This window comes from Apis laboriosa, unplaced genomic scaffold, assembly GCF_014066325.1.
Source record: "Apis laboriosa isolate Shangri-la unplaced genomic scaffold, ASM1406632v1 scaffold42_cov153, whole genome shotgun sequence".
Classification (NCBI taxonomy): domain Eukaryota; kingdom Metazoa; phylum Arthropoda; class Insecta; order Hymenoptera; family Apidae; genus Apis; species Apis laboriosa.
In genome coordinates, this window is record NW_025223257.1 from 747,474 (window position 1) to 768,416 (window position 20,943).

At 36.4% G+C, this 20,943-nt stretch overlaps 2 protein-coding genes across 6 annotated transcripts in view; both read left to right on the forward strand.

Annotated features, from left to right (window-relative positions):
• Nucleotides 1–12,731, forward strand: part of LOC122716196 (5-hydroxytryptamine receptor-like) — a 107,126-nt gene extending 94,395 nt beyond the window's left edge. For all 5 annotated transcript variants that reach the window (XM_043939058.1, XM_043939062.1, XM_043939059.1 and 2 more), the window contains 4 exons: nt 8,246–8,389; nt 9,118–9,273; nt 9,521–9,681; nt 9,990–12,731. In XM_043939058.1, coding sequence (XP_043794993.1) covers nt 8,246–8,389; nt 9,118–9,273; nt 9,521–9,681; nt 9,990–10,482 — 954 coding nt within the window. In that variant the 3' untranslated portion in view covers nt 10,483–12,731. The remainder of the gene's footprint in view (nt 1–8,245; nt 8,390–9,117; nt 9,274–9,520; nt 9,682–9,989) is intronic.
• A 1,545-nt stretch (nt 12,732–14,276) lies between these two features.
• Nucleotides 14,277–18,911, forward strand: LOC122716107 (neprilysin-4-like). The gene is made up of 16 exons (XM_043938866.1): nt 14,277–14,563; nt 14,626–14,709; nt 14,909–15,120; nt 15,182–15,406; nt 15,485–15,577; nt 15,654–15,795; nt 15,850–15,961; nt 17,092–17,182; nt 17,273–17,449; nt 17,526–17,626; nt 17,697–17,755; nt 17,834–17,885; nt 17,960–18,027; nt 18,089–18,228; nt 18,298–18,465; nt 18,585–18,911. Exons 1-16 carry the CDS (start codon nt 14,422–14,424, stop codon nt 18,765–18,767), a joined length of 2,049 nt encoding a protein of 682 aa, XP_043794801.1. The 5' UTR covers nt 14,277–14,421; the 3' UTR covers nt 18,768–18,911.
• The last annotated feature ends 2,032 nt before the right edge of the window (nt 18,912–20,943 follow it).

Below are 20,943 nucleotides of genomic sequence, written 5' to 3' on the forward strand. Positions count from 1 at the left end.
CTGAAATTCTTTTCTTTTTTTTTTTCTTTTTTACACGAATAACTGACTATATTTTCTAATATTAACTCTTTAAATACGGATACGTGAAAAGCGTCCTTTGAGAAGAGATCAAAGTTCAAATGTTTACGCATTTATATAAAATTTCAATATCCAAGTTTAGAGGATGAAGGATAAATCAGTCTACAAACTCTATTCCTTTAATAATAAAAATTTGATTTTGCAAACATTCGCTAGATGATTTTGAAAAAATTGTAAATTTATCTTTGTGGAATAATTATAAAACGAAAAGTGATTTGTGGATAAGATAAGATAAAAACCGTCTATTCTTTTATTCCATATACAGATGCATTTCATCCGTCGTTGTATTATTAATGCTGACGCGTTAGATATAGAAATCGAACGGTGTCGGTGAAAAAGTAGACGCGTGACTTATCGTTCCTCCGTGCCATTTCCTTCCCCTCTCCTTCCCTTATCATTTTCACGCGGAGCAAGCAAGCAAGCAAGCAAGAGAGAGGCGAGCACGCCAATTCTTATAAATAGTCGTGGAATCTCGATTTATTCCTCTGAGAAACACTAGGACGAGAGATGCGGCCATTGCCTCTCTCCGCTTGCGTTATTTTTCAACCGGCCAACCCTTTATCTACCCCCTTTCCCGACGTTTCCGTTCCCGATGCAACTTCTCGTCTCAGAACACCCGGTTATTGAAAGCTCCAATTGCTTGGCATCCTTCCGCTCCGTCGCCTCGACCCTTTCTTTCTCTTCTCACGACGTTTCAACGATACGATTTGAACCGTTCTCCATCGGTTCAATCGCTCGTCCGTACGAAATCGTTTGTCTCGATGCAACGAGCGAGGGCCTAGAAGATGAAATTGCTCGGACTGAATTTTTTTTTTTTCAAACGAAAATCGATTCATCGCCCTATCGTGAAATGTTTTTAGTATTATCGAAACGAAACTGAGAATGGCCGAATAAGTTGAATAATTTCTCGAGGAACGGAGAAATTTCTTTTCTCGAATCTCGAAAAAAATTGGGAAAATTGCTTGGATTCGAGTTAACGTTTTTTCGAGTAACTTGTAAGGGATCGTGTTCGAGGGAATATTTTTTCCAGGAAAATTCGATTCCGACACCCGTTGCCGAATTTCAGAAAACTGTCCACCGCCTTCGAAATGCTTGATCATCGAATCGAGTCGTTTATCGAAATTTTATTTTCACGAAAACTCCGTTACCCGAAACGATCCAAGAAAACCGATCGAATTTTCAAAGGTATCTCGCGATCGCGTGTGATGGACGAGGAGACCTTTTATCGGCAGCCAGCCTCCGGCCGGAAGCGGAAGATTATTGATCGAAGTTCGAGCACGAAGAACCGCGTATCGGTTGATTGCGCACGAGGGAAAAAATCCGAAAGGGCAAACGAAGCTCGCGATAAAATAAAGCTTAAACAGTGTTTACCGCGACACTCTCTATTTATTGAATCCTTCCCTCACATTTTGTACCCCCGACGACGATTACGCGAGTCTCTGAAGCTTTATCAGAGAAATTATTTATTCACCAGTATGGTTGATAATTTATTCTAGATTCTAGGTTCAATGCGTTTCATACACAGGGTTAGGGGAGAGAGTGAAAGGGCAAATCAAGGGTTGAACGGGAGATACGACGATAGCCTTCTTTTTACCCTTTTACCACCTTTTTGACGATCGATAATAATAATAAACAAAAGGGAAGAGGCGTTTGTTCGATTCAAATTATAATACGTGTCTTTTTCACCTTTTCAAAGAGAGAGAGAAAAAAGAGGAGGGGGAGGAAAATGGTTTTATTCTCTAGAGCGTGAAAAAATTTTCGCTTCGTTTCAAAAGAGAAGGGTTTCGTTGAACGTGCCCTAAATGCGGATGCATTCTGCTATTTGGGGCTTTTTTCACTCGAAAGAATCGCCGAATGCGCATGGTAAAAAGGATGCAGTTTTCCTTCTATAGCATTATCCCTATCTCGGCCACGAGATAGGGTGTATCGTTCGTTATTGTTCACCCGCGTCCCACTTCACCCGAATACACCCTCGTTCCATTTCATCTCCGTGGATCGTCTTCCTCTCAATTATTTTCATGCTCGTTTTCCAAATGTTTTCGAGATAGGAAGGGAAAGGGGAGGGCGATATCGATATTAAAAGATATCTCCTCCATCGAAATTCCGAAATTCACGAAATCCTCCACAAGGCTACTCCGTCTAATAAGTAAACGATTATTCGTGGAATAGAGATCCGGTTGAATTCACGATGATAAAACAAATTGTCGAAGGGGCAAAGATAGAAGAGAGTAGGGTGGAGGATGAGGGGTGGCGAGGAGAGACAGTGAGTCGATGGCGAAGACAAAAGTCGATTGGCTTTCCAAGCTGGATTCCAATACCATGAATGGACTTTTAAGCAGGCGTGCGTCTTTCTCCTTTTCCCTCTCCCCCTCTCATCAATCGTTCTCGTCCCTTCTCCTTCCTCAAAACCTATCCGTCCAGGGGATTCTTCGAGCCGAACTCGATTTCGCACGCGTGAAATTTTTCGTCGAGGCATCGAACAGAGGCATCGTTAATCGGCAAAGGATATTCCTTCGTTGAGAATAAATTCTTTCCAGAAAAAAAGAAGAAGAAGAAGAAGAAGAAGAAGAAAAATACGCGAATTCCTTTTCGGTAAAAAATTCTTGTTTCGCGAGATTCGAGGGGAAGACAGAGAGTCTTTAATCGCGCGTTTGAGAGGACGGGTATGAGGATATGAGGAGGAGAGGTTGTTAAAAATAGAGAAATGGGAGAAATGGTGGACAGAGGTATGTTTTTCTGTAAGACGTGTAGTTGAATTTTTCACAGAGGAGGGAAGAGGAGGATATTCCATCGAGGAAAAATTTTCTCACGTGAATTGTATGGTCCTTTGCGAGGTACCATTAATTTCCCACCCCGATCACCACTTTCCTTGGTAACTTCTAGCTCTTCTAGAGTACCGCGTTAAAAGTTCTCTGTACCGTGGGTCGGTCGTCTCATTTAACCACCACCGCCAGCTTTCGATTCAAACGAATCTTGCCCGATTTATCCGGGATAACGGGAGGTCCCGAACGTAAGTGGAAATTGAGTTCGCTTGAACCTACTTTAACGTTTAACGTTCGAGACCTTCTTTCGAACACCTTCCTTCGACCATCGTTCCACGGTTCGTTGTTAATTAGCTTCGACCAGCAAAATTCGACTTCCACTCGAAATCCTTCTCGATTTATCGTTTCCTAATTCATTAGGATTCCTCCCTCCCTCTCCGCGAAATATTCTGGAATATTCGTTGGAGATCGATGAAGAAGTAATTACCAGTGTGCTCGAACAAATCCAGAGGAATTGATATTAACTCTATTCCCAACTTATAATTGTCGAAGAATTTTAAGAGAGCGACTCTTAGTTGGATCCGACTATTTATCCCTCGGAGCCAGCAGCGATTCGGCCACCGGCGAAGTAATATTCCTGAAATTGGCCCGACCGAGAAACTTATCCCAAGTGATATTTGTTTAAAGAAGAGGGAGAATCGGCATTGGCCAAGTTCGAGACTTGACCCGTTTTCAAGTTTGAACGCTTCATTTTGCGCCACACTTCACTACTGTTTTGGCACTTGTTGCGTGGGATCCGGGCATTAATTTTGCTATCTCGATTGGAATCGATCCGCCTTTGATTGCCGCGCTATCGTTCGATTTAGAAAGGTTGGCCAAATAAATTGGTAACGCGTTTCAATCAGATTCGTGCTCAATTTATGAATGTAATCTATCATACACATACACACACACACACATATATATCATTAAAAAGAAACGAGTGATACGTTTTTATGTATTTTTCTTTTTTTCAATGATCAATCAACGATCAATCAATGGATAAAAATCTTATATATATATATATATATAATAATTCAACTTTGAAAAAGATGTATCAACTAGATTTTCCAAATTTCACATTGTTCGAACGCGCACGAAATTTCAAGATCAATCGATCGATTGAAAAAGAAGCAGATATCGCGACGATTGATCAATCAACTCTTCGCTTTCGTGTGCGTGTATTTTATCGAATTTAACCGAGATAAATCCGGGCGGCGTTGGCCAATTAGAGAAACTCGCCGCGCGCGGTGACTCGAAATGGAAAAAAAAAATTGGAAAGTTTAGACCGCACGATCGGTCCACTGGACGGAATCCCCGGTGTATCGATTCTAATCTCCTTACGAATATGTTGCGCACTGACACGAGCGGATGATTTACGAGGCCGTTGTGGCACCCGAGCCGGAGATTCTATTGTACGCGAACAAACGCTTTCCAACCCGTCTACCATCCGCTCGATGATGCCCAGCCTCTTGGTATTCAGATAGCCCGTGTTCAACACATTGCCGCCCGATCGCACGGTGTTGCGATTACGTTCACGGATGTTCGTTCGATCGTCTTGCTTCCATCGTGTAATGGAAAGCTAGACAAAAAAAAAAAAGAAAAAAAGAAAAAAGGAGAAAAGGGAGGGAAGGGGGAAAAAAAGAGGAGAGGACGTTCATCGTGGGAATTGAATTCTGTCGCCATGGGAAATCCTTTATCGATACCCGTGCTCGGGACATCTCTCGACAAATCCCCACTTCCTGACAAATACGATCTGTGACTCGACTTGTCATCCCAAGATATTTCTGTATATCCGGATGAAACGTGTGTGCTATTTTTTTTGTTTTTTTTTTTTTTTTTTTTTTTTTTTTATATATATACGTTACGTTAATCGATCGAAACGGAACGAAACGTTGCAATGCACGCGTGCGATGCAACGTCGCGGACGGTCGTCGGATTACGTAATCGCCACCATCGAACGATTGCAAACGTGTGTTTTCGAAACGGTGTTTTAAGCGGCGAGCCAAATCGAATGAAAATTATAGAGAGAGAGAGAGAGAGAGAGAGCGGTGGCCTCGTTTCGTTACGTAAGCGTTGTAAGGGGATGGAAAAAGTGCCGACTTTATCAAATCGGGCGGGGAACTGTCTTCTGCAAGTTTGACAGAAGTAGAAGAAGTTTTATTTAGAGACACGCTTGGTAAGCGCCGCTCAGCGTTCTTCAAGGACCCGAGAAATGGGACAACGTTTTAAATCAATCGTCGCTGGTAGACAGAGGTGCACCGTCTTGCTCCATCTCTCTCTCTCTCTCTCTCTTCTTCGTGATTTAAGATTTGAACAGCTTTGAATTAGAAACCGCGCAAACTTTTCATTGCTGGATCCAAATCGTCATTTTTATTCATTACTTTTTTATTCGCATTATTATCGACGTTAATAAAATAGCTTTTACCTAGTTTTTGCTCCCAACATTTTTTGCACGATAAACTTTTTAACGGACGGATTTATATCTGATGGGGAACGGGATGAATTACGTCGAAACGTGTACACACAGTTCGGCATTTTTAATTAACTATCCAGATACTTTTAATGAACCAGTTTCGATAGTATCATCGGTATCAAAAAAAAAAAAAAAAGAAAAAAGATAATAAAACTCCATCGATGAAAAATTATAGGATTTGAACGAGCTTTGTAACCACTCCCTTTTCTGAATTAAATTTTCACATACGCTTGAGGAAATTATAAAAATTGCCCTGCGATGAATATACACCCATCAAGAAATAATCTTCTTTCTTCTTTCTATTAAGTGTGATGAATTAAGATAAATTCTATGGTGCTTATTACGTACGAGTTAACGCGTAGAGTTTCATTAACGTTTAATTAACTAAACGTGATCCCTTTAATGTGGAAAGTTTCATGAAGGGAGGAAATAAGGAAACGACAAATTTTTGTTCGCCCCCGGACCATTATACACGCGAGAGATACAACGGAAGAAGAATAGAAAATTGGCAAAGGAAAGCCCCTCTTTCAAACGTAAAAGGATCCTTCATAAAGTTAGCTGCTTTTCTTTCTATTAACGTTCTCATTTTTCGCCCTCGCGCAACTCTTAACTTCGAGCTTCTACGCCTCCAAGACCATATGTGTCTTCTTCCTACATCCCGACGTGTTCGCGAGGAATTCCAGGCACACGTTGCGATCGAACTTTCATGAAACGTCAAAGAAATGAGTGATCGAGTAGACTCGTCACGAGTGCTGAAATTTTACGATTCTCGTTACTTTAAAGCCAAGTAGCAAAACTTATATCCGTCCTTTTTCTTTTTTCTTTTTGTTTTTTTTTTTTATGTATCGCAAACTCGTAATTTAGAATCGGTACGAAGGTGGTGGAAACAATCAGGGGCTTAAATAAAATTCCTTCCAAATTAATTAAGATAAATAGTCCCGAACAAGATCGATTAAATAAAGTTACTTCGAGCGAGAAACTTTTAAATCAACTTAAAATCAACTTAACACGTTGTTAGTAAGATCATTATAAGTAATATTTTTCTAAAGGTAAACATATCTATCGTGTAATTTATCTTGGAACTTGGTTTAAATCCTATTAAAACTAGGAAAATTTTGAACCGCTACAGCTTCGAAAATAATCAACGATCGTTAGAAGCGTGGAACCTTAACCTTTGAAAAGCTTTTCGATTTATCTCGATGCGATTATTGGTTCCTGAAATATCGTCGTGCAAAGAAAGAGGAGTAATTTTTAATTAAACTGTCTCCAATCTTGTCGCTTATTCGGATCTCTCGCTCTCAGCCTCGTCTCGCTGTCTCGAACTCCAGACAAAACAGACGCGATTCCTGGAACAACGCAATCCACGATTCCTGAGGGGGAAAAAATGTAAACTCGCTCGTATCGCTTATAGGTAAATAAATCTCTGTGTTCAAACACTTCAAATTCTCGACAACGGATCGAGATAAATGAAACAAGAAAGCGACTTGAATGGAACAATTTTCTCTAATTTTCTGAATCGGTTTTGACAAAATTTTTAGTTTCTTTTCATTCTTTTCATTTTTTATATAGAAAAATTTATCAGAAGTTTCTCACTATTGATACGAGGTACAAAGTGCAAATTTAAATTTATTTAATCTTATCTACTTTTATATTTGCATTGTAATAATAAACCGACAAATGTGATAAATATGCAAGCGATTAAAAATGTACGCTTGACATCATCGTGGAATATGTTCCCGTAATAACGAATGCATTTAAGTATTTAAGATAAAAAGAATATCATATACGCGTGGTCGAAATGTTAGTGGGAATTTTTTTCAATTAAAAGTTTTATATATACGACAATCGAGGCCGTAAATTCGATCAAAATCGATGTTTTCGCGCTTTTTTCTACCTTTTTTTTTACACCAAACAGCGAACAGCGCGGCGAAGAAATTTATACGCATTTATACGCGTGTCTCGTAGCGTTTTACAGAGTGGAAAGATAGAATGGAATTTAGAAAAGTTAGCGTGTTTGTAACGAGACGCGTGTGTTATTTACATTGACAGTTTCACTGTCTGCACGTGTGGCAAATTGGAAATGAGTATGCTGTGTAGTTTGCGCTTGTCACGGAGAGGAGCGCGAGAATTTCCATGTCGACAGGATCCCCAGTTGAAGGCACGATACCCAGCCGCTGCTTCGAGTTTCGCGATAGTTAGCGGGAATTTCTAGCGTGGAGAGTCCACCACTACAGCAATTTTCATTATGTCGTCTGTTATTACTATAGTTTCCGTCGTAGAAGCTGATATTACAATTTCAGGCCGTGAGATCCTTCGTTTCTCTGTTTTCATTACCATATTTTCTCCTATAGGAAACGTTGTAATTAGACTTTCCCATCAAATACAGCGGAATGATGCTCGGCGAAACTGGAATGACGTTCCGCTAACGACTTTATTTCCATTTCGAATAATATTCAAGAAACGAGAGATTGCACGCGAAACAGCTAACTGCGAAGAATGCCGATGAAAGAAAATTTCTCTGTCGCGGCGATAAGAGGGTAATCGATCGATATATATTCGCAGAATAAATTTTTACGATCATGGACAATCGAACTGTCGCGCGTGTACACGTGTGTTGTACACACGACTCGAGTATACGATACTCGAAAAATTTGACGTCCATCGTAAATCTCTTGCCTGTATCGTACTCTTTCATCCGCGCCAAATGTTAAAAATTTACCATAAAAGATTTTACGATGACACGTACTCGCGTATCGAGCGCTGTCCAAATGAAAGTTTAGCAGGAGCCAGTGGAAAATTTTAGGATCCACGTGGCCGTCGATCGAACGACATCGGGAATATGACACGAGCGATGCACACCCTCTAACAGATAATTCTGTTATTATTACAGATAAACTCGGAATGGTCGCTCGGGCCTGAGCTTTGCGACATGTGGACCAGCAGCGACGTTCTCTGCTGCACTGCCTCGATATTGCATCTGGTGGCTATCGCGGTCGACAGATATTGGGCAGTCACCGATCTCAATTATATACAGGTTAATTAACACTGTCGCGGTCGGTAGATAGACGAGAATGGCAACGAATGACAAACTTACGTCGAAGGGATGACAGGAGAAGAGGAAGGGATTAGATAGGCGGTCGTATATCGATCCTAGAAGTGCGATTCCGACAATCGAGGCATCTTTGTACGATGCAATTAATAAAATAGCTTTACCGCGTGTGGAATTGTTTTTCATTTTCATTTTTCCTCCTCCTCCGAAGAATTCGTATCGTGGAAGAATTCCGTTTCTTACGAAATTGGAGATTCGATCGAGATCTCTTTGCCAAATTTTTCGTTAACGCCTTGTCAATAAAGTGAATCCAGAGAGAGAGAGAAATGTAATTTATCGAGGTTTCGAGATTCACGATACGTATCCGGTAATTAATCCAGTCTTATCGACGATGGCCAATAACTAATCGAACCTAAATCCTATGACACCTGCTACGGATACCCGCATGTCGGAGGTAGCGTTACCGAAATCCTAGGCTTAGAATCTCGATAATAATGTTGCAACACGGTCACCTGATTATCCGTGATGCGATCGAGTTATTTCAATCTTGAAACGTAGCGTTCGACATGCCGGCTTCCCGACCCCTATCCCGGATATTATCTCGGGCAAGATGTTATAAAAATATTCCGGTGTGGGAGGAAGAATCCGGATGGTATGAGGGCTCGCCAATTCTCGATATGTGATAACCGGTGAAAGAATTTCTTTACTTCCAGGCGAGGAATCCACGACGGATTGGTATGTTGATCGTCGCCGTCTGGGTGGTGTCCTTAGGAATCTCGTTGGCGCCTCAACTTGGATGGAAGGATCCTGATTATTTGGATCGTATAGCGGACGGGACTTGTCTGGTTTCGCAGGATCCCGCATACCAGGTACCCGCTTCTTCATAAATCACAAAAATCTTCCTTTCCAGTTATTTCGAGAGAAATTGCATCCGTCCTTTCGATCGAATCGCACGACGATTCTTTTTTTTTTTTTTTCATTTCGATTCTTTTTCGATAACTTCGTCGATAAATATGAATGAATCGATAGAATGGAAACGGTGATAATTTAAAAAAAAAAAAGCATAAGTATTTTGATAAGACTTAAGAATAAAGAATTTCTTAAAATACTTTCCAGATCTTCGCCACTTGCGCGACATTCTATCTACCCCTGTTGGTTATTCTATTCCTGTACTGGAGGATATTTCAAGCGGCGCGGAAGCGGATCAGAAGGAGGCCGGGAACCATTGTGCAGCCAGCTCGTGAAAGAAGAGGCATCCTTAGATACGTCACAAAAAGGTTCCGCTTCCCTCCCACATGACTCTGAATAGATACACGGTCGTTAAGTTCCTTAACTCAGCCTCCCTCCCTTCCTCCCCCTCTATTCATAATTTCCACGTGACTGTTGTACCCTCTCGCTCCGGACTAATTACTCCCCTCTATATCTCGCGTATACTCGTTAAAATCATCATCTCGATCTCGTTCGCTGTATCTCCACTCGAACAACATTCCACGCTCGAGAATTATTTTATCCGACCCCTTTCCTAGACGAAAGGGATTTTCCCCTACTCGAAATTAACACCTGCGTATCCCAACGTGTTTTGCAGACCGAGGGAGGAATCGACAGCGTTCACGATAACGAGATCCACGCCGGATCATTCCTCGATCTCGCCTGAGAAATCGTCGTCTTACAACGGGGCGAACGCGACCCAATCGACCACGGTCACCCCGTCTACCGTTTCGACGACCACCACTACCACCACCACCACGACAGTGACGAATCCTTCGAGCAGCCACTCGACCCACTCGTCGAGCAAGAGGACGCGCGACACGATCGAGTCGAAGCGCGAGAAGAAAGCCGCGAAAACGCTCGCGATAATCACAGGGGCTTTCGTCGCGTGTTGGTTGCCTTTCTTCGTTGTAGCGTTGCTCCGCGCCACTTGCCAGGTCTGCGAGCCACCTGAGCTCATAGCAAGCGTCTTCCTGTGGCTGGGCTATTTCAACAGCACCCTGAACCCTGTGATATACACTGTATTCTCACCAGAGTTCAGGCAAGCCTTCAAGAGGATGCTTTGCGGTGGTTCCAGGATAATTCGCTGACAGTGGATTTAAATCTCGCGCCAGTCGCGTATGAACTGAGAGAGAGAGAATGATTGAGAGAGAGAGAGAGAGAGAGAGACGGGATATGCGTGTGGACGGATGCGTCGCGTGTACATAAGACAGTTCAATATTCTAACTCCTTCCTCTCTCCTTTTTAAATAGCGTTCGGATATCGCGGATACTTAGGCGAAACCCTTAGAGAGCCCATAGATAGTTTCCCTCCCCCCTTCGAAAATTTTCCGCTGGAAATGACAAGTTTAACGAGCGGATCCGGATAACTTTCGCCGTTCGACCGGAAAGTTTCGCGCGATTTTTCGAAAAAGATGGACGGACGGACGGACGGATGATGATCCGACAACGTGCGATTGTTTTCATCGAAGCGACGGTATCCGGGATAACGCTGCATCTTATAATAACGCGAGAGAAATTCTCTGTTCGAAATAGCTCCGCATTTTTCCGATACGTCTATTAAAAGAAAAAAAAAAAAAAAAAGAACGCTCTTTTATCCATTAAGGGTTTTTGGTTGACGAAAATCATGAGGAGAGAAGAGACGACGAGCGCCACGGTCTCGAACGTGTTACGATCAAAAGGGAGGGAAAAGGGGGAGAAAGTGATCGATTCGAAATCTCGAGAATGATCCAGTCGACACCTCCGTGATAGTTTCGATAGATTATTTTAGATTACATTATATAAAATTTCAATTGTCTTTGCAAGGAGCGGAGGTCGATACTCGCGAGATACGAGAACGATCCTTTGTTCAATTTATATTGTATTTTATAAAATTCATTGGAGAAGATCGTTCGTGATTTTTAATTAGGCGATAGATGGACGATTTGCTCGATTCGATTTGAACGTCGTGCGTTTGTCGAGGCACGGATCGAGAGGAAAGAGGTAATTAGAGATCGAACAATTTTTTCCCCGATTGCTCGTAGCGATTGGTCGAAACCGGTTGGTGTTACGCAATACGCGCAATACGAATGCCGCGTGCAGATTGTATAGACGCTCGTTTATTTCGTTGCTGCTCACGAAATCGCTCCGCGATTCTCACTTAAACGATTTAAATAAAGATAGAGTGTTAGATATCATCGGCGGCCAAAAGAATAAATAATAGATCGTCGATTTCTCTTCGTGAAAAGAAAAGAAAAAGAAAAAAGAAAAAGAAAAAGAAACAAAAAAAAGTGAAAAAAAAGTGAAAAATCGTAGTTTCCACCGATCGAATTCGATGTTCCATCGAATTCTCGCGTGTGACGGCGACGCGTTAACGTCGTTTCTATTGTAAATACAAATGGGATTTCTATAGGATAAAAAAAGGTATCCCCTCTCCGAACTACCGAATGCGAGATCGGTAATAAAACGAGGCGGCCAGGCCGATCCTGGCTTGCGCCAGCTAGTTCGCATCGTTGTTCTCGAACGTAGAAGGTGAACGAGATCTTTGCGCTTCCGTATCACGATTTGCTCACGATTTCACAATTTCTGGGAACGATCGTCCTCCACGATCTCTTTTCACGATTTCATTATCGTGCATTAACGTTAAGAGATCATACGAACCACTTTGTTTCACTTTTCTCTTTCTTTGTTCAACTTTTTCATCCGTCGAATTCCTCTTCCCCTCTTTGAAACTTTTCCAATTATCGAATATTCTTTGGTTACAAAGAAAGCTTCCAAGCTTTCTCGTTTCGACTTTGAAATTTTAATTTTCTTCTTTCACGCGCGTCGCGTAAAGATCGTTCGATAACGCCTTACCATGTACGAAATACGGATACTCTATCCACGCTAGCGAGTTTCGAGGATTAATGTTTGACGCGAGACAGAGACAAAGCGACAGAGATGCAAACGAATGAAAAGGGAAGGAAGAGGAAAGAAACGTGTATTAAATTAATAAATCGCAATCAGAGTGCAGAGTTATCCAACGATTCGATTATCAGCTTCTGATCGCGCCCTTTTTTTTTCGATGATGCGATTTTTAAAATTAAACGAGACGAAGATTATATACGGTGTTCGAAAGTAAAGTAAGAAAAAAAAAAGCGAATAGCACGTACGAGTATCAAAAAAAAAAAAAAAAAAAAAAAAAGAAAAGAAAAGGAAGATAGCAAATTGAAAAAGGAGGAAAAATACGAGAGGCAAGGAAAGCTGGAACGTTTACAACGATGCTTCGTATGTATAATATTTATTTCTTTGCAATCACTGATGTAAATAAATGCAACAGTTTCAAAACGGTTGGCCGAATCGCTCGGTTGACGTCAACTTGATATTCTGTGCTTTGCCTTCCATCATTTTATCCGCCCTCTTTCTTTTATTTTATTTTATTTTTTTTTTCCTTCTTTTAAACTGTTTATCAATTTATTTTCTTTCTTCAAAGAAAAATGGAATACAAATATTTTTCGCTTCTTTTCGGTTATCGGTTTCTTGCTTCTCGCGAACGCGAGAATTTTTGTCGAAATTTAATAACGAAAATTCTTTGACAAAATTGCTACGTTATTAAATTCTACGTCGAACATCGACGTTAATTATTAGAGCGACATCGTTGGTATAATATATACGTATATTATACACGAGTGTAGCCACGTAATTGGACAATATGTCTTTATTATTTTGCACAACGATGCAACGTCATCGTCCACCAAACTGCCTAATGAAACATTATTCGATATCTGAGCAGAAATGTTCGAGTCAATGGTCAGGAAATACCGAAATACCGATTATTCCCTAATCAACAATTCGCGATATTGAGAATCGTTTTAAAAGGCTTGAGACGAGAAATTAAATAAAATACTTATTCGAATCTCTTTGAATGGGATATTTATAGATGGAAAGTAAAATCGATTCGCGTTTATGATTTGATAATGTAAATGCGATGGATAGAAATAGCATCGAGATTAATTTATTCTATATTAATACTATTCGAGTATGATAAATGCCTCGTGCAAACTGATATAAATACCCGTGTGAACATCATTCAAACGAGCTATTAACAACGATATCGCGTACCGCCTCCGTGTTACAAAATTATTATCGGTTATTCGCTTATTCTCCAAAGTATATTTGTTTCGCTCAGAAATTCGTGCTCGATAATCAGTTTTGTTTCGAACACGAAGCGGTACAGTTTCGACAGTACGATGTTGCTCAAGATTTGCTTGTACGTGGTTATTTCAATTCTCTTTCCTTTTTATCTCGATATTAAAATTGTTGCATACGAAATGATCGACTTTACGAATACGTAATTCGTAATAATTAAATATCATCGTGTTAAATAATATTTTGTTGAACGTCAATTTAAAAGCTTGAAGCTAGCTTGAACGCAATATCGAATGGTATTTTATCATTTTATTTATATAAAAAAATAAAATAAAATGAAATAATGCAAGGAAATTCGGTTCGAGTTAAGTCGTTTCTCTTATTAATTTCGAAACGAAATGGATAAAAATTGAAAACGATCTATCCATCTGTTGATGTTAAAATTTAAATTAGGGAATATAAATGTTAAAAATGTTTGTGGAGGTATAATTAATAACAATCACAATTTTAATTGTGATTCCAATTTCAATCTTTGTAATTAATTTAATTTTAATCAATTTTAACAGATAGAATATATTTGATTAATTGAATCAAGCTTTAATCAATATTAGTCTCAATAAAATAACAAACATCGATAATTTTATCAAGGATTCGATCGTTCCATTTGCAATAATTTAATGATACATGACGACTATAAGGTTTTGAAAATTATTATTTCGTTTATTGCACAGATTTTCTTTAATAATTTTCATCGATGCGAGAGTGATCGATATTAGGAACGACTTACTAAGCTGTTCAACGAGGGAATGCAAAGACTTTGGTAAAGTTTTCAATTTTGAAAACTCGGCGAGAATGGAAAAGTTTTAAGAAAATACTTTTTCGATATTTTTACGATATTAAACAGGTAGGAGGATAATAACGAACATGAACGCCTCCGTGGATCCGTGCGTGGACTTTTATGAATATGCATGCGGTAATTGGCCGAGAATGCATATGCTTCCGCCTGATGAGAATTCCTGGCAAATGCGAGCCGCCTCTGATGAAGAGAACAAACGAAGAGTCGAGGGTAAGTTTTTAATTCGGCCAACTTCCGTTTCCGAAGTAAAACGAAGAAAAACGATTTTCCAGAGATATTGAAGTTGGAATTGCGAGGCGATGAAATTCCTTCCGTAAAAGTAGCGAAGCAGTGGTACAAAACATGCATGAATACAGGTAGTGATCAAATTCATTAAACGAAATAATTGTTGAGCATTGAGTAAAATTCGAGATTAAAAGGAATATCGAAACGATAAATATTTTGGGAAAAAAAAGTTTTTTCTTTTTAATTTTTCGATTCAACATACGAATATATATCCGAGTATTTCTTAAATACTTTCGATCGGTTCGAAAATAAGTTTTCGATGGCTGTTAGAGGATGCAAACAAACGAGGTATGGAGCCATTAGTGTCGATGTTCGATAAAATTGGTGGATGGCCGATGATAATGGAACGAAACGAGTGGAACGAGAGTGGACAGAAATGGCAGAATATAGACGATTATTACGCTCATTTAAGGGGATTGAATTTATTACACGATATCCGGGTCACGGTATACGATAGAGGTTCTAAAGAGAAGAGCGTAGTGGTAAGTAATCGATTTTCGAACAATTTTCTTAGAATTATTTAAAATTCACTTCAAAATTCAGTTGGACGTCCCTGATATGCCGTTGTACTCGTGGATGCTGCGAGAATATTTCGACGCCGAGAATGAGACGATTAACAAACAAGATTTTAGAAAGGCGGAAAAATATTGGGATTGGATTTCAAAAATAGTTTCGAGAATATCCGAGGCTGCAGGATTCAATATAACGAAGTCTCAGCTGGAAAAAGACATTGAGGATATTTTTAGTTTCGAATGGAAGCTATTAAAGGTTTTTTTTTACAAATTTTCTTTACAAACGAGATATTCCACAAATTTTATATCTGTGTAAAATTATCATTTTCTCTAGATAACTAGTTTAGTAGACGATTATGTAAATATGACTGTGGGAGATTTTCAAAGATGGTACGATCATTTAAACTCACGTACAGAAAACTCTAAGGTGAGTAATTTATTTTTAACTTTTTTTCGAAAAATTTTTATCAATCTTTAAATAATAGAAAAAGTACTTGTTACAGGTGAATTGGACGGATAAAATAATTAATATTTTTAAAGAATCGGGTATCGATATTTCAAACGATACATTGGTAAAAATAACTTCTCCCGGTTATTTCAAAAATTTAATTCCTCTACTCGACGAGACTTCGACCAGAACTATAGGTAAGGATAATTATACTTTTTAAATTTGTCTTTCATATTTTACATCTTGAACAGTAAATTTCCTTCATTGGAGTTTCGTTTCGTCGATGATCACGAGGACTACCGACGAAATGAGAGAATTGAACGCCAAAATGGTCGAAAGCGATCCAAACGAGCAGGAATCTAGGTTCGTATATTGAATTAATCAAAAAAAATTTTATGCAACGTTAGGATCGAGTTCGAACGATGATCCAAGTGAAATGAAATTTTGAATTTTGATTTTTAGAATAGAAATCAAAGCATGTACAAATAACATTTGGAAAAAGTCAGTACAGTTCGAGTGATAGGATTCTTCAGTATATTTGAAGCAGCTATAGAGAGTGGAACGAATTACGGATACATATCCAATTTAGATTATGGATAATACATAATAATTATTTAATTCAAATTAAATATGGATTAAATACATAATGATCAACACAATTAGAGTGGTAGGATTTTTTAATTATTTAAAACAACTGTGGAAAATGGAGTTATGTCATTAAATATAATTTGAATTATATGACGTGTATTAGATATGTAAAGGTCAATACAATTCGAGTGGAATAGGATTCTTCAGTATATTTGAAGCAGCTATGGAGTGTGGAACGAATTATGGATACATATCCAATTTAGATTACGGATAGTACATAATAATTATTTAATTCAAATTAAATGTGGATTAAATACATAATGATCAACACAATTATAGTGGTAGGATTTTTTAATTATTTAAAACAACTGTAGAAAGTGGAGTTATGTCATTAAATATAATTTGAATTAGACGTGTATTAGATATGTAAAGGTCAATACAATTCGAGTGGAATAGGATTCTTCAGTATATTTGAAGCAGCTATGGAGAGTGGAACGAATTAGTATCCAATTTAAATTATGGATAGCACATAATAATTATTTAATTTAAATTAAACTTAAATAATTAAAAAAAAATTAATTTAAATATAATTTAAATACATAATAATCAACACAATTAGAGTGGTAGGATTTTTTAATTATTTAAAACAACTGTGAAAAGTGGAATTATGTCATTAAATATAATTTGAATTAGACGTGTATTAGATATGTAAAGGTCAATACAATTCGAGTGGAATAGGATTCTTCAATATATTTGAAGCAGCTATGGAGAGTGGAACGAATTACGGATATCCAATTTAGATTATGGCGTGTACGAATGTAGCAGCACGTGGTGGTCATTTAATTTGAATTAGCTGGACACGAATGTGATTGTATTAACTATGATTGTTTTAAAATTACTTGCAGGTCGGATTTGTGCATTAAGGAAGGAAAGATAATGGAAGTGATCGCTTACGAATTTGTGAGAAGATATTTTTCTAACGATATGATAGACATGGTAAAATTTCTTTACGATTTATATGTGGAGAAAGCACGAAAAGTGATGGTGAGATGAAATTTTTAAATTTTGAAATTTTTAATTAATTAGACGATGAATGCGTTGAATGATATAGAAGAGGAAATGAAAGTAGATATAGAAGAATCGAATTGGGCGAGCGAGGAGATAAAAGGTTTCGCTTTGAGAAAAATTAAATCCATAAAGAAGAATATTGGTTATCCGGATTGGTACAACAACGCGTCCATCATGGAAAATTATTTTGGCAATGTATATCAGATTCTTTTATTGTTGGAAATTTTTAAAAAATTTTGAAGATTTATGATTTAATTTTCTTTGCTTGCAGCTTACTATGGGACCGACGTATTTCGAAAATGCTTTGAGATTTCAAAAATTTTATAAATTAAAGGAATTACGATTTTTGAAATATAAAGATTTAGCAAAATCGTAAATATCCTCATAATGGTTAATTACGATTAAGATTAAATCAAGATGCTTATTTTCTGTTTTTATCTAGGTGGATTATTGATCCTTTGACGATCAATGCTTTTTACTTAAGCGAATCGAATTCGATTAGTAAGTACCATTCAATTTTCATAATTTATATATATGATATGATTAAATTATAAGATTTTTATTTTTATAATTATACAGCAGTACCTCTGGCCAATCTACAGAAACCATTTTTCAGCAAGAATCAGCCAAAGTAAAAATCTGTTAAAATTATCAATTACTATTTCATGGGATTATTAATCGTTTAATGCAATACTTCTTCTCCAGTACGATCAACTATGCATTGACTGGATTTTTACTGGCTCATGAATTATATCATTCCTTTGATGAATTAAGTGAGTAATTTTTCATTAAATTTCTTGTTTAATATTTTATTACATGGAAAATATTTTTTAGAACGTTTTTTTAATGAACATGGAAAAAAGATAAATTGGCCAAAAACAATGACAAACGAATATTATAAAAGCGCTCAATGTTTCGTCGACCAGTATAATAATTATACTTTGAATGGCACATCTTCTGGCATAAAAATTAACGTAATATTTTATATTCCATCAATAAGAGATTTTTAAAAGGCTATTATTGACACGTTAATTATCTAATAGAATTATGGCAATCAAACTTTTGATGAAAATATGCCAGATACTATGGGATTGAGAACTGCATATAAAGCATATAAAAGAAGGGAAACGATAAATGAAAAATCAGAAGCAGCATTGCCTGGATTAGAAATGTTCAACAACGATCAAATTTTCTTCTTATCGTCTGCCAATGTACGTATTTCAATTAAAATAAAATTTTTCTATAAAATTGATTTCTATAATTTTAATAACTGTAATATTTCACTTTTTATTTTATTTTATTTATCTTCTTTTTTTTTCTTTTTTCTTAGTTATGGTGTGAAAATAGAAATTCCGAAACAGCAATAACGGAAGCTAAATTAGACGTGCACAGTATTGCACGATTAAGATCCATTGGCGCTCTTTCAAACAATCAAGATTTTACAGATGCATTTTCGTGCCCCATTGGTAGTCCTATGAATCGTAAAAAGAAGTGCAACATTTGGAAAATATAATAAAAATACTTAAATTTATATATATAAGAATTCATATCTTATATATTTGTGTGGGGTCACTGAACGCGATCCCTACTTCGACTCCTCTCCCCCCCCCCCCCTTTGGAATCGCCACGCTATGCCTTGCGACGCGAACTCAACGCAGTAGAAGAAAGCCATCGGCACGACTCACATCTACGTAACATAGTTTATTCTTATTTCCTTTATTAAATATATTCTTTTTTATTGTATATTTTTTATTATTAATCAAATCAAATAACAATCTATTACTTATGTTATAAAAATGATTTATTAATTAATTCGAAGAATATAATAAAACAGAAAATAAAAATTTATACCATAAGAATAGAAATTTAACATAAGAAGATTGTTATTTAATTTACACAGAAAGATTTTAATTAAAAATTGTAATTAAAATTTATATTATATATCTTATGTGTAATTTAATAACTATTTTTATAGTTTTAAGTTTGTGTGTAATATATAATATGTAATATGTAATATTGTATACTTTATATGTAAATTAATTTTATTATTTAATAAATATATATATTATATATACATTTCTTATTTATTCTTTATTTTTTTTCCCCCTTTATTTCCTCTTTCCTAATATAACAAAAATAATCAAAAAACTTATCTTAAAAAGTAAGTATATTAAATTTTATAATTAGTATTAAGTAAAATGGTGAAAAAATGTTTTTTCTGGAAGTGCCATATTAAAAAGGTAAGTATGAGAAAGGTAAGTATAAAGGTAAGTATAAATTCAAAGAATTCTGGGCTTAGGAGTTAAAATTTCGGTTTGTTTACAATCATAGGAGTGTTTATTTACATTTTCAATGTTTATTTACATTCGCGGTTTGTTTATTTACATTTTTCAGTGTTTATTTACATTCGCGGTTTGTTTATTTACATTTTGCAATGTTTATTTACAAAAATTTTCGAAAATTTTAAGATTTCTGGGCCTGGGAGTTAAAATTTCGGTTTGTTTACAAACATTGGAGTGTTTATTTACATTTTGCAATGTTTATTTACATTTTTCAATGTTTATTTACATTCGCGGTTTGTTTATTTACATTTTTCAATGTTTATTTACAAAAATTTTCGAAAATTTTCAAAAATCATACTTACCTTTACTTACCTTTTATTTACTTACCTTATTTCCTTTTCTTAGTATTTTTTACAGCATTATTTTTCAACAGTTTTCTTAATTCTAATTTTAATATACAAAGATGTATAAAAAATATATATATATATATATACTTATTCAATACATATAGAAATATAGATAAATGCCTGTTAAAATTTTTAACCAACAATTTATTAGACAATAAAGACAATGAAATTAATCAGAAATTGCTATTATTTTTTGAATGCATGAATTTATTGATCAAATATATATATAAAGAAAACAAATAATGGAATAAATGATGAAGATAAATGAAAAATTGTAGAATCATCATGTCTAATATGCTTCTGATGAAATCTAAACAAGAATAGCAAATAAAGGGAAATAGATAAAAATAAGATGAGAATTGACAGTCAGTTCCATCTCTTAAATATCAAAAATATTATAACGAAAACAAGAATAGAAAGAATTAAAGTTTAGTGCCATCTATTGAATATTTTCGTAAAGAATCTTCAATATTGACGCTAAAGTTTAATTCTTAGTAAAGATATCTTATCATGTTTTCGTAATAATGTTTTTGGCACTCAAAAGATGAAACTGACTGTCAATTCTTATCCTATCTTTGTCTTTTTCTCACTTATTTGCTATCCTTATCTATTAGTTTCATCTATGACATTCTAGACATGCCATTGATATTTTTCGTTCTATCTTTATTCTTCTATTATTTGCTTTTCTTCTGCATGTATTTGTTCAATATATTCATAGCTTCAAGAAACTATGCCGACTTCTAATTAGTTTTATCATCTTTTTTGGCTAATATATTGATTAAAAATCTTAACAGAGATTATAAGATTGAATTTTTATATTATATCATAAGTATATACCAATTATTTAAATTTTATACAAATTTTGTATATATATTGCACCTGCAATCTAGTCTAGATAATCAAAATACTCAAAGAGAATTTTGTCTAGCCTTGACTGCAGGTACTGCGTAATTCTTTGCTTGATATCGATTTCTAAAGAATAATTTAAGGAAAATTTTCA